Genomic DNA, 12,787 nt, shown 5'->3' on the forward strand with positions numbered 1-12,787 from the left:
GTGGCGGTGCGGTCCCCTACGGCACTGCGTAGGATCCTACGGTCTTGGCGTGCATCCGTGCGTCGCTGCGGTCCGGTCCCAGGTCGACGGGCACGTGCACCTTCCGCCGACCACTGGCGACAACATCGATGTACTGTGGAGACCTCACGCCCCACGTGTTGAGCAATTCGGCGGTACGTCCACCCGGCTTCCCGCATGCCCACTATACGCCCTCGCTCAAAGTCCGTCAACTGCACATACGGTTCACGTCCACGCTGTCGCGGCATGCTACCAGTGTTAAAGACTGCGATGGAGCTCCGTATGCCACGGCAAACTGGCTGACACTGATGGCGGCGGTGCACAAATGCTGCGCAGCTAGCGCCATTCGACGGCCAACACCGCGGTTCCTGGTGTGTCCGCAGTGCCGTGCGTGTGATCATTGCTTGTACAGCCCTCTCGCAGTGTCCGGAGCAAGTATGGTGGGTCTGACACACCGGTGTCAATGTGTTCTTTTTTCCATTTCCAGGAGTGTATGATGACTAATCAACGTGTACGAAATATCAAACTATTTACGAATAATGTTGAAAGGAATCGAAATGTTATGTACCATTTTTCATGTAACCCAATATTTATTAAGCTATCGCTACTTTTCCGTGGTTCACAAACGACATGTGTAGTATGACCGAATTAATTCCTAAGTGAAATGATGACATTATAAAGCTTTCAAGGAGCTCCTTTGTCTAAATGAAGTGCGTTGGTTGCAACATACCGATAAGTCTCGATCGTGAGACAAGAGAATGCAGAATCTGATCACCATGTTTCCATAAGGCTTGATTTGTATGAGAACTTTCTGTGTGCCTGTTCCACAATTTGCGTTGTTCTTGCCACAGGAAGTTACCAAATGTCGCAGCAATATACGAGAACCTTTGACATTATTTATTAACTATACTTTTGTCAATCAAAGAACTGAAGAGATATTTTCGGCTGAAAATTAACGATACTTTCTGCAAGGACTAATCTACGCATTCAAAAGTCAGTATGTATCGTGAATCAGTTGTCAGAATAAAGCTTTTTTGAAGAGGTCTCTGAAAGATGCTCTAGACCATGGCCAGCATGCACGTGAGCCGGACAAGCGGGCTGAGGGTCGGCCTTCTCGGCTTTGCTCGGTCCTTCTCGAAAATACCCAGTACAGCGCGACTATTCATATTAGCATTGCGGTGTGGAATTTTCGGTTGGCACAACTGTTTTCCGTTCGGCAAAATGGCGGTATCCGCGCTTTTACCCTTCGCTACTTCTTAGTGGTGTGAAGGACGTTCACAGGTTAAGTGGCTGTTTGCGGTCCAGCGATCAATCAACACAAGCACTTAAAACTGAGTAGGAATGACGGAAGAAAAGGGTTATAATTTTCAATATCTATTATATAGTCGCGCAATCGGCTGGTACTGCAAATTTGCTATGAAACGACGTTACAACGAGATTTAGAAGCAATTAAAAGATATACAACTACATGGATACTCTGCAAATCACACTTAAGTGTCTGGAAGAGGCAATAATAATCTATTATTCCAGTCTCGAACGAACACCTAAATCTTTCATTGCGAGCACTGATTTCTCTTATTTCGTTATGATGATCGTTTCTCCTTTCGTAGATCAGCGTCAACAAAATATTTTCGCGTTCAGAGGAGAAAGTGATGATTAAAATTCCACGAGAAGATCCCGCTGCAACGAAAAACGCCTTTGTTGTAATGATGTCCGCCCCAAATTGAGTATCATGACACTCTCTCAACTATTTCTCGATAATGCAAAACGTGCTGCTCTTCTTTGAACTTCCTCGATGTGCTTCGTTGATCCTGTCTGGTGAGGATTCCACATTGCGCAGCAGTACTTCAAAAGAAGACAGACAAGCGTACCGAGGCAGTCTCTTTCGTAGACCTGTTGAATCTTCTATGTGTTCTCCCAACAAAACGCAATCTTTGGCTCGCCTTCCATGCAAGCTTTTCCGAGAGTTCTTTCCAGTTTAAGTTGCTCGTAATTGTAATTCCTAGCTATTTTGTTGAATTTGCGGCCTTTAGAATTGACTGATTTATCGTGTAACCGACTTTTAAACGATTCCATTTAGCACTCATGTGGATGACTTCAGACTTTTCATTATTCAACGTCAATTGCCAATTTTCGGGCCATACAGATATCTTTTCTAAATCGTTTTGCAATTTGTTTTGATCCTCTGATAACTCCACTACACGATAAACGACAGCATCATCTGCAGACAACCTAAGAGGGTGCTCAGATTGTCTCGTTTACATAGATAAGGAACAGCGGAAGAACTGCAGCACTACCTTTGTGAACACCAGAAATCATTTCTTACTCGATGTCTTTCGGTCAGTTACTACGAACTGTGATCTCTCTGACAGGAAACGAAACCAGTCACATAATTGAGACGATGTTCCATTAGCACGCAATTTGACTATAATCCGCTTGTGAGGTACAGTGTTAAAAGCCTTTTGGAAATCTAGAAATACGGAATCAATTTCAAATCCCTTGTCAATTGCACTCAACACTTCGTGGGGGTAAAGAGCTAGTTGTGTTTCACAAGAACGATGTTTTCGAAAACTGAGTCGACTGGGTCTCAATAGACCGTTCTCTTCGAGGTAATTCATAATATTCGAACACAATATACACTGAAGGGCCAAGGAAACTATTACATCTGCCTAGTACCGCGTAGAGCCCCCGCGAGCACGCATAAGTACCGCAACAAGACGTGACATGGACTCGAATATTGTCCGAAGTAGCGCTGGAGGGAACTGACACCATGAATCCTTCATGGCTGTCCGTAAATCCGTAAGACTACGAGACGGTCGAGATCTCTTCTGAACAGCACGTTGCAAGGCATCCCAGACAAGCTCAATAATGTTCATGTCTAGGGAGTTTGGTGTCCAGCGGAAGTGTGTAAACTCAGAAGAGTGTCCTGCTGGAATTGCCCAAGTCCGTCGGAATGCACTGTGGACATGAATGGATGTAGGTGATCAGACAGGGTGCTTACCTACGTGTCACCTGTCAGAGTCGTATCTAGATGTCACTCCAACTGCACACGCCCCACACCGTTACAGATCCTCTTCCAGCTTTACCAGTCCCCTGCTGACATGCAGGGTCCACGGACTCACGAGGTTGTCTCCATAACCCGTACACGTCCATCCGCTACATAAAATTTGAAACGAGACTCGTCCGTCCAGGCAATATATTTCCAATCATCAACAGTTCAATGTCGGTGTTGACGGGCCCAGGCGAGCCGTAAAGCTTTGTGTCGTGCGGTCATCAAGGGTACAAGAGTGGGCCTTCGCCTCCGAACTCCCATATCGATTATGTATGGTTGAATGGTTCGCACTCTGACACTTATTGATGGCCCAGCAATGAAATCTGCAGCAATTTGCGGCAGGGTTGCACTTCTAACACGTTGAACGACTCTCTTCAGTCGTCGTCGGTCCAGTTCTTGGAGGGTCTTTTTCCAGCCGCAGCGATATCGGAAATTTGATGTTTTACCGGATTCCTGATATTCACGGTACACTTGTGAAATGGTTGTACGGGAAAATCCCCACTTCATCGCTACCTCGGAGATGCTGTGTCCCATCGCCTATGCCTCGACTATAACACCACATTCAAACTCACTTACATCTTGATAACCTGCCATTGTAGCAGCAGTAACCGATCTAATAACTGCACCAGGCGCTTGTTGTATTATAAAGGCGTTGCCGACCGCAGCACCGTATTCTGGCTGTTTACATATCTGTGTATTTGAATGCGCTTGCCTATACTATAACCTTTGGCGGTTCAGTGTATGTTCCTAAATCCTGCTGAATATCGACGCTAATGATATGGGCCTGTAATTTAGGGGACTTCTCCTACTACCTTTCTTAAATGTTGGTGTGATCTGATCAACTTTCCAGTCTTTGGGTACGGTATGGTTGTTAAGTATGGAGCTATTGCATCAGCATACTCTGAAAGGAACATAATTGGTATACCGTCTGGACCGGAAGACTTACTTTTGTTAAATGATTTAAGTTGCTTCACTACTTCGGGGATATCTACCTCTAAGTTACTCATGTTGGTAGCTGTTCCTGATTCGAATTGTGGAATATTTACTTCGTCTTCTTTGCCGAAGAAATTTCGGAAAGATGTGATTAGTAACCATGCTTTGGCAGCGCTGTCATCCGTAGTATTTCCATTGCTATCGCGCAGAGAAGTCATTGACTGTGTCTTGCCGCTAGCGTATTTTACATATGACCAGAATCTCTTTAAATTTGTTGCCAGATTTTGAGACAAAGTTTCGTTGTGGAAACTATTAGAACCTTGTCGCATTGAAGTCCGCGCTAAATTTCCAGCTTCTGCAAAAGATCACTAATCTTGGGGAATTTGCGTTCGTTATAATTTGGCGCCGCGCGGGATCAGCCGCGCGGTCTCAGGCGCTGCAGTCACGGACTGTGCGGCTGATCCCGGCGGAGGTTCGAGTCCTCCCTCGGGCATGGGTATGTGTGTTTGTCCTTAGGATAATTTAAGTTAAGTAGTGTGTAAGCTTGGGGACTGATGACCTTGCAGTTAAGTCCCATAAGATTCACATACATTTGAACATTTTTTTTAAAATTTGGCATGCTTTTTTAGTTGTTTCTGCAACAGTGTTCTGACCAGTTTTGTGTACCAAGTGGGTCAGCTCCGTCGTTTATTAATTTATTTGATATAAATCTCTCAATTGTTGTCGATATTATTTCTTTGATTTCAGGCCACATCTGGTCTACATTTACATTGTTAATTTGGAGGGAACGAAAATGGTCTGTCAGGAAGGCGTCAAGTTAATTTTTATCTGTTTTTTTTTTTTTTTTTTTTTTTTTTTTTTGTAGGTATAGTTTTCGTTCATTTTTGGAGGATTCGGAAGTTACAGTATTCAGTTTCGCTAGTAAAGCTTGTGTTCACTAATCCCTGTATCGGTTTGATGCTCGTTATTAGCTCAGGATTATTTGTTGCTAAGAATTCAACTTGTTTTCGCAACCGTTTAATATTCGAGTAGGTTCAAGAACTAATTGCTCAAAATAATTTTCAGACAATGCGTTTAGCACATTTAGGAAAGATTTTTATGCGTGGCTAAGGATTTAAACATGTATTTTCACGAACATATCGAGGGTAAATTGAAGTCACCACCAAGAATAACTGTGTGACTCGAGTACATGTTTGAAATTAGGCTCAAGTTTTCTTTGAATATTTCAGCAATTGTATCATCTGAGTTAGGAGATCGGTAAAAAGATCCAATTATTATCTTATTCCGGTTATCAAGAATGACCTCTACCCATAATAACTCACAAGAAGTATGTACTTCAATTTCGCTACTGTATTTAACCTACCCTTTCTGAACACCATTATGTCTTTCGAAAAATTTCGACTGAACTTACGTCCGGCTTTAGCCAGCTTTCGGTGCCCATAGCTATTTGAGCAGCAGTGCTTTCTATTAGCGGTGGAACTACGACAATTTGCAACTGTTATATCGATGTTTCTTGGATCTACGTCCTTATTGTGTCCGACCTGTGCGCTTTGAGACTGAAACCATTTTTATGTGTCCCCGAGACCCCTCTAACCTTAAAAAACCGCGCAGTGCACGCTACATAGCCCCTGCTACCCGTGTAGCCGCCTCCTTCGTGTAGTGGGCTCCTGACCTATTTAGTTGAGAATGAATGCTGAAAAGATTACAATCATCAGATGGGATTCGTTGTTCTGTACATCAAGAAGCACTTTGTGCTAAATTTGCAAGCATGGAGCACATGAAGAAATTGGTGGTACGAGTAGTAAAATTTATAAACTCGCACGCATTATTCCAGTCTGTTGCAACAGTTGTCGAGGGAAATGAATGGAGAGTATGGAGACTATATACTGCTGCAAAGTACGGTCATGAAGTTAAGGGGCATGCCTGGAGCAATTTTTCGGCTAAAAATTCGCTATTGTTGAATTTATGAAGGAAAAAGGAGTCCTGAAACGAAAATTAGAACATCCGGGATGGATTGCAAACCTCGCATTTTAAGTGGACTTGACTGCACGCTGCCCACAGCAGGATATTGCAGGGTGAGAAGCAACTTATTTCTGATTTGATGGAGATGCATTTAAAAAGGAAACAGTACTCTACAAGGAACAAATTCTGGCAAACACAGTCCAGTTCCCCAACCAACTGGCGTTAAATAAAACGGAGAGTTTGAAGAATTTGTTGTGGCCTTGAAAGAATTACAGTAGTGGTTTTCTTAACGTTTTGAGGACGCTGCCAGTCTTACGCCTGTGTTCGAGCTGTGTCCGAGACCGCTTGTGATCTGTGCTGGTGAGAAATACAAAATACAAAACAAAATCGTATGCAGTGTGACTGCGTAGCCATCTAAATATCGTGCGTTCGCAGTTCCCCCTCTTGCCCCTCCACCCACTCAATGTGGTGTCGTGGTAATGTGCAGACAGGCTGAAAGCTAAGGCATGTGAGCTAGGTCACATGTTTGAATGCTTCAGATTTTGACTGCCTGACATTGTGTCATCAACGTGGAATAGATGCATTCTGCTTTCTATCATGCAGACAAGATAAAAGCCATGAAGCTGCTGTTTATTAGTCGACACTATTTTAAATTTTTAACAAGAATGTCAAAAACGAAATTTTCCCTTTGCAGCGGCGTGTGGGCTCATATGAAACTTCCTGGTAGATTACGACTGTGTGATGGACCGGGACTTGAACCCTGTCAAAAGACTTAGGCACGTGTTATGATTATATCAACATTAACGAATCTTACACATTAAGGCACCACCTACCTTTTGGTATCTCGTCATGTAAGCTTCTACGGCCTGAGCAGAACAAAATGGATCATCAGCACATCTTTCAAATGCTGTAAAAACAAAAATTACAATTGACATCTCAAACAAAACAGAAATTTAAGGAAGAAATTTACGAACAAGTGCGGAGAGAGCAGAGTATGAGGATTTCGTTATCAGGTAATCGGAAGTGACCTGTAATTCATAGCACTGAAGTATGTGAGAAGACTTGGAAGTATTAAAGGAAAACAATAAACGAAAGAAACAAAAAACAAACAAAAAGGCAAAGAAGAAGAAGAAGAAGAAGAAGAAGAAGAAAACCGATGACTGTTTTTTTTCTTTTTTGGTGAGTGCAGCTTTCACTCATATTATTATATGAGTTACCATATTAAGCTCGGTCCTACATAAATATTTTAACTACAGCAGGGAAAATTACAGAGCGAATCCTGTGATACAGAGTCACTAGCACTTGGGCCGGCCGGTGTGGCCGAGCAGTTCCAGGCGCTTAAGTCTGGAACCGCGCGACCGCTACGGTCACATGTTTGAATCCTCCCTCGGGCATGGATGTGTGTGATGTCCTTAGGTTAGTTAGGTTTAAGTAGTTCTAAGTTCTAGGGGACTGATGACCTCAGCTGTTAAGTCCCATAGTGCTCAGCCATTTTCGTTAAACAGTACCGTCACCCTCTCCCCCCACTCCCCCTCGAAGGCCAGACATCCATGGACGTGGAAGAGCATCAAAAGATATCTGTCTGGATTAATATAAAACTGCTCGTCCTCTAATTACGTAGTAACGGAAAAAGGTTCTCGGTGCAGCAGGGAAAGACTGTGAATTTCTGGTCAGAAATGCAATTGTGTTTCGAAATATGCCCCTTTCAGATAACATTTTATCCAATGTTGCTGCTGCAACTGAGTAAGTCTTTAAGGAGACCAAACAGCTGAGGTAATCAGTCTCCTATTCACCCCCCAGGACAGAAGTAGTATACACAATCTGTCTGCGTTCAGAGTAAGTTCTGTGTACAAGTGTGAGAAAGTTTTCTAAATGTTTGTGTAAGTTGTATCTGACGCAGAACACGGATCGAACCCGGTATTCGCCTAAAGAGATGAAGGAAACCACCTTACAACCACACCCAAGATGGCCTGCACGACGACCCCTCGTCTGTTAATCCGCCGAGGAGGTGGAGGGGGGGGGGGTTCCATCTGGACCAGCATACCTCCCCATTCCAGAAGCAGCCACGTTAACATGCAAGGCTACCTGAGTGGGTTTTTATTCCGTGAATAGAAGGCTCGAAGGCAGTACTGTAGCTTCTGACCATTTTTTTCTACTGTTGTATATCGAAGAAGTAAATGAATGAAGTGAAGACAGTTTTGGAAGGGCAAAAAAAGAAAAAAAATACTGATAGGAAGGTTCACAGAGGACGTAGCATATCTGGGCTGATGCAGGAAAGGCGAGTGGAATGGAAAGAACAGTAGGCTTAGCACAGTAAATAGATCGAGGGTAAACAAAACAAAGACGAAAAGTAGTACAGAGCGTAGTAACCACTTGCTTAACATTAAACTAGAACTGAAACAGCATTAGAAGAAGAGAAACAATTGCTTAGCTCCGGAGCCGGAATGGTTCCTCTGAATATGAAACGACCTTCACCACACTTCCCCAGTTCGAGCTTTTTCTCTGTCTCTACTGATCTAAACAATAACCTTCCTTTCTTCCACCAAGCTCTTCATTTGAGTTAATATCTACAATCTGGTATAACTGTAAAAGCCAAGCGAAAGCAACTAAACAAAAAAACTGTTACGCCAATATCGATTTTGCTGCGAGTGTATCATGGGCCCAAAGAGTATTCGCTCGGTCCTGAAGAGGTACAACATCGGTGGGCTTTTAAGCAGTGCAGATCGCTGAGATGGGCTCTCTAGGAGGTCTCGGAGTGAAGCAGAGAGGGCGCTGATCGAGAATTGTGTGGACGGCCATCACTGTGACAGTTGCGAAGGAGACACCTGAGGGGAGCAGAGTATACTCGACTGATGGGCTACTCGGTGGAAATGTTGCTATCTGGCAGAGATACAACGCGACCGGCTTTGACCGAGTTGGTGTTTGAACTCCATTTTCTGGTGGCCAGACTGCTCGTTTAATTAGTGGCGGGTTTTGACTGTTAAAGTGTCGGATCATTTGATAGAATTATCTGGTGCCATGCGCGTCTGCTGAGGGAGTGAACCTTATTCTTTAATGTTCAGGGGTTTAGTTAAGACAGTTGCGTTAATATGTGCCATGGTTAATATGTGCCATGTGGACGGCTTGAGATTACCAGTTAACGAAAGATGTTGTCCACATTTCATCCCTAATTGACGTTGTCCAGGGTTGCTCTCACCTTGGCAAATTTTTATGCCTAGAAGCTGGCCCCGCAGCAGTCGGGGAACCCTTAATTGGCATATTGTTAACTGGACTTTTTCTTTTGTAGGAATTTACACGTGGAGTCGATGTAACACTGGTCTTCACGGGAGACTATGCAGGAGTGGGCTGGGTTTGGACCCTGTAGTCGTGTGAAACGTACCAGCCGTGAAGCAGTGGATGTATTGCTTCAGCCCCAGGGCAGCTCCAGAACACTACTGTACAAGGGGTAAGACCAGATGGGTAAAAATATTAATCTATTTATTAAAATCAAGTTGTTCTCGTTTGTGTTTTAGAATGATTGAGCCTTGTGCGGCTCGTGTTCGTGACGTTATTGCTTGACATCTTGTCTTAGCGGCACTCCCGTCTCGTTTCTTATTCGATTTACTGGCGTCACTAAGTTGCTGCCTTGCCTGCCTGTGAGTGGCAGCAGCAGCGCTTATCGATAAAGCACTGTCATACTATCTTTGGAGCGACCGCTAGTATTTCCGGGTAGTCATGTGTCGGCAGTTCAGTTGGGACGGAGCAGCAGTGAGGTCCGGACAGCCATGACTCGCCCGACCGTTGCCGGCGCACGTGACTTAAGTGGGGACGACGTTGGTTGGTCGTTCGGTTGGTCGTCTCATCGGACGGCGTGTATTTGGTCGCCGGCCGCTTCTGGGTTCTCTGTGTGTGTCGACTTGTGATTCATCCTTGTTGTTCCAGATTCACTGGCTTTAGTATTGTTAGAGTTGTTTGTGGAAGTGTTTTTGCGGAACCGTGTGTAGTCTGTGTGGTTTTGACTGAGCAGCTGTTTTAATGCTGTGTGCGTGCTGCAGGCAGTCAGTCGGTTGGGGGAGCAGTGAGCAAGTCTCCGCGGCCCAAGGTCAGGCCGGGACCGCTTGCGGTGTGCACGCGCTGTCGGATCATGGGGCTCTAGCTGTGAGAACGACGAAGTTCGTTGCCCACCGAATCTGGACACTGAAGTTGAGTGATCAGTTAACCTGTTGCTGCTCCCTGGGCCGTTCGGGGTAGCAGGAACGTATGATGTGTTGGAGTCGGCGAAATCTTGCAGCCGTCTTCCTATATTGTGATTAATTATTAAACTGACTGTTACTTGCCAGTGAAGTGCACCAGCCGTATTTTCTGCCCTGTGGCCGTTAACACCCAAGTTACCTGCCCTTGTCGTTAGCATAGTTTCCTGGTAGTGTGCCTTTCCTCGTCATGTTGATGCTGTCTGGCACGGCATGTTGTTGATAGCCTTTTAAGTCGTTCGGTTCATATTTTGGTTAGAGTGCTTATTGTTCCCTTGGCTGTTTTTAGAAGCCAATTTCTGAAGGCATAGTGCTGTTCGTATCCTCGTCCTCGGCCGATATTTTTTCCATTGTTGTGCCGTTGGCTGGACGGAAGGGAATTGGCTAAATTGTTGATCGGTCCTTAGCTGTCCCTAGTTTGGGTTGCCATCTGATTATTTAACTTCAACTCTTGGCTGCCTGTCTCACCTCACCTTACGTTTGAGCTACCTTCTCAGATCAATCCTTGGAATACTTCTGAGCACCACTTGTTCTGTTTGTTTTAGATTGTGATTTTCATTATAGTTTGAAGTATTGTGTGAGGCCTTCGGCCATGTATTAATTCAGTTCTTTTAAATTTTACATAAAGGCCTTCAGCCATGTTACATTAAAATTTTGAACATTGATTTTATTTTTAAAAAAATTTCCTTAAAATTTGTTCTATCTGAAATTGTTTGTAATCCAGGCCCTAAGCCATTAGGTGTTCGATGTGTTATGCGTGGCCTTCAGTCGAGGATTTATGTGAACCCCTTTTAATAAGGTCTTCAGCCGTGTGTATTCTTTAAAGGAAAAATTTTATATGAAGGAAGGGCTTTATTTTAAATTGTTTGTCTGACTTGTTGTTCAGGCCTTCAGCCGTTGTAGTAAGTTAATATTTCTTTAATTAGGCTATTGACCGTTCTGTTGTAAGTTTAAAAAGAACTTTCTTGGTTAGAAAAGCTGTTTATTAATGTGTTTTACTTATAGTTGTCCTTCAGACGTGTAGTGTATGCCTTCAGCCTCTAATTGTTTTCAATTGCATGTTTTTTTTTTTAAAAAAATGACCTATTTTTAGTTCCTTTTGATTTCTAAGCCAGGCCTTCAGCCGTTCTTGTTTTTGGTGAGGTTTTGGGCCTTCAGCCCAGAAAGCATTTCAAGTTTCCTTGTTTCCTTTAACTAGGCCTTTAGCCGTATTGTCTAATTGCGGTCTTTTAAAGCAATGTGTAAAAAAGTGGTTCTTAGAAAAATAAAGTTGTGTGTTTGATTGTGGAACTCACAGTAACTATTTACGGCCCCATCCACAATCCTAATCTTATCCTGTGCGTTCTCTGAGTACCTACCACCCAGGTTTCAATTATGTGTGGCTGTTTTCCACACACAGCTGAAAGGATAGTTTGACGTATGAACGAGTTGAATTCTTGGGTTTTGATCTGTATCACGCTTGCAGCTTGGAAGAAACTGTAGCTATTGTCTTTAGAGTTGTTTTTTTTTTTTTTTTTTGGGTAGCTTGGGTCTACTTTATTTGCAACTGATGTTTGTGATGCTGCGATGCCCGAAGTCTAGGTTATTGGTGCTATTCTCCAAGGACAAACTTATCTGTTAAATTGATTGGGCTTGGTGTAGTACATTCAAGAAAATTATGGAAGAGAGATTTCAAAGTACTGAGATATTTTCCAGATTTAAATTAAATTAAAGTTGGTTAGTGTCTTCACCTTATATATATAATGTGGTATTAATTATGGTCTGTATCTCTAGCCCTTCTAGTTAAACTGATGTTTGGAACGTCTCAGTGGAGCAGAAATTACAATGCTGTGTGTGTTTAATCTACTGAAATTTATGAGCCTTATCAGGCGAACTAAGTAAGGGCTTTAAAATTTTAATTAATTTACCACTATTTTGCTGGAACGTAAAGCTTTACTTCACGAAACCGGAGTGGGTTGTCTTACGTGTTTTTAAGACTTAAAGCAAATTCATGTTATCTTTTTTTGAGTCATCAGTCTACTGACTGGTTTGCGACCCGCCACGAATTCCTCTCCTGTGCCAACTTCTTCATCTCAGTGTAGCACTTGCAGTCTACGCCCCCAATTATTTGCTGTATGGGTTCCAATCTCTGTCTTCCTCTACAATTTCTGCCCTCTACAGCTCCCTCTAGTACCATGGAAGACATTCCCTGATGTCTTAGGAGATGTCTTATCATTTTGTTCCTTCTCCTTGTCAGTGTTTTCCACATACTTCTTTCCTCTACGATTCTGCGCAGAACCTCATAATTCCTTACCTTATCAGTCTACCTAACTTTCAAAACTCGTCTGCAGCACCATACCTCAAATGCTTCGATTCTCATCTGTTCCGGTTTTCCCACAGTTCAAGTTTCACTACTATAAAATCCTGTGCACCAGGCGTACATTCTCAGAAAGTTCTTCTTCAAATTGAGGCCTGTGTATATTTTTGATACTAGTTGACTTCTCTTGGCCTGGAATGTCCTTTTTGCCAGTGATTGTCTGCTTTTTATGTTCTTCTGCTCCATCCGCCATGGGTTATTTTGCTACCTAGTCAGTGGAATTCTTTCATGTACTTC

The 12,787-nt window shown here is 43.3% G+C and overlaps 1 protein-coding gene and 1 long non-coding RNA gene across 2 annotated transcripts in view; one reads left to right on the plus strand and one right to left on the minus strand.

The window, feature by feature from the left end:
- The window catches only part of LOC126457387 (uncharacterized), a 189,622-nt gene extending 180,218 nt beyond the window's left edge, over positions 1-9,404 (plus strand). Inside the window, exon 3 of the long non-coding RNA XR_007585463.1 lies at positions 9,252-9,404. This is a non-coding gene — a long non-coding RNA (uncharacterized LOC126457387). The remainder of the gene's footprint in view (positions 1-9,251) is intronic.
- The window catches only part of LOC126457385 (invertebrate-type lysozyme 2-like), a 61,717-nt gene that overhangs the window by 11,240 nt on the left and 37,690 nt on the right, over positions 1-12,787 (minus strand). The window contains exon 3 of the mRNA XM_050093646.1: positions 6,799-6,872. Coding sequence (XP_049949603.1) covers positions 6,799-6,872 — 74 coding nt within the window. The remainder of the gene's footprint in view (positions 1-6,798; positions 6,873-12,787) is intronic.

The sequence above is a fragment of the Schistocerca serialis genome, chromosome 2, assembly GCF_023864345.2.
Source record: "Schistocerca serialis cubense isolate TAMUIC-IGC-003099 chromosome 2, iqSchSeri2.2, whole genome shotgun sequence".
NCBI lineage: Eukaryota > Metazoa > Arthropoda > Insecta > Orthoptera > Acrididae > Schistocerca > Schistocerca serialis.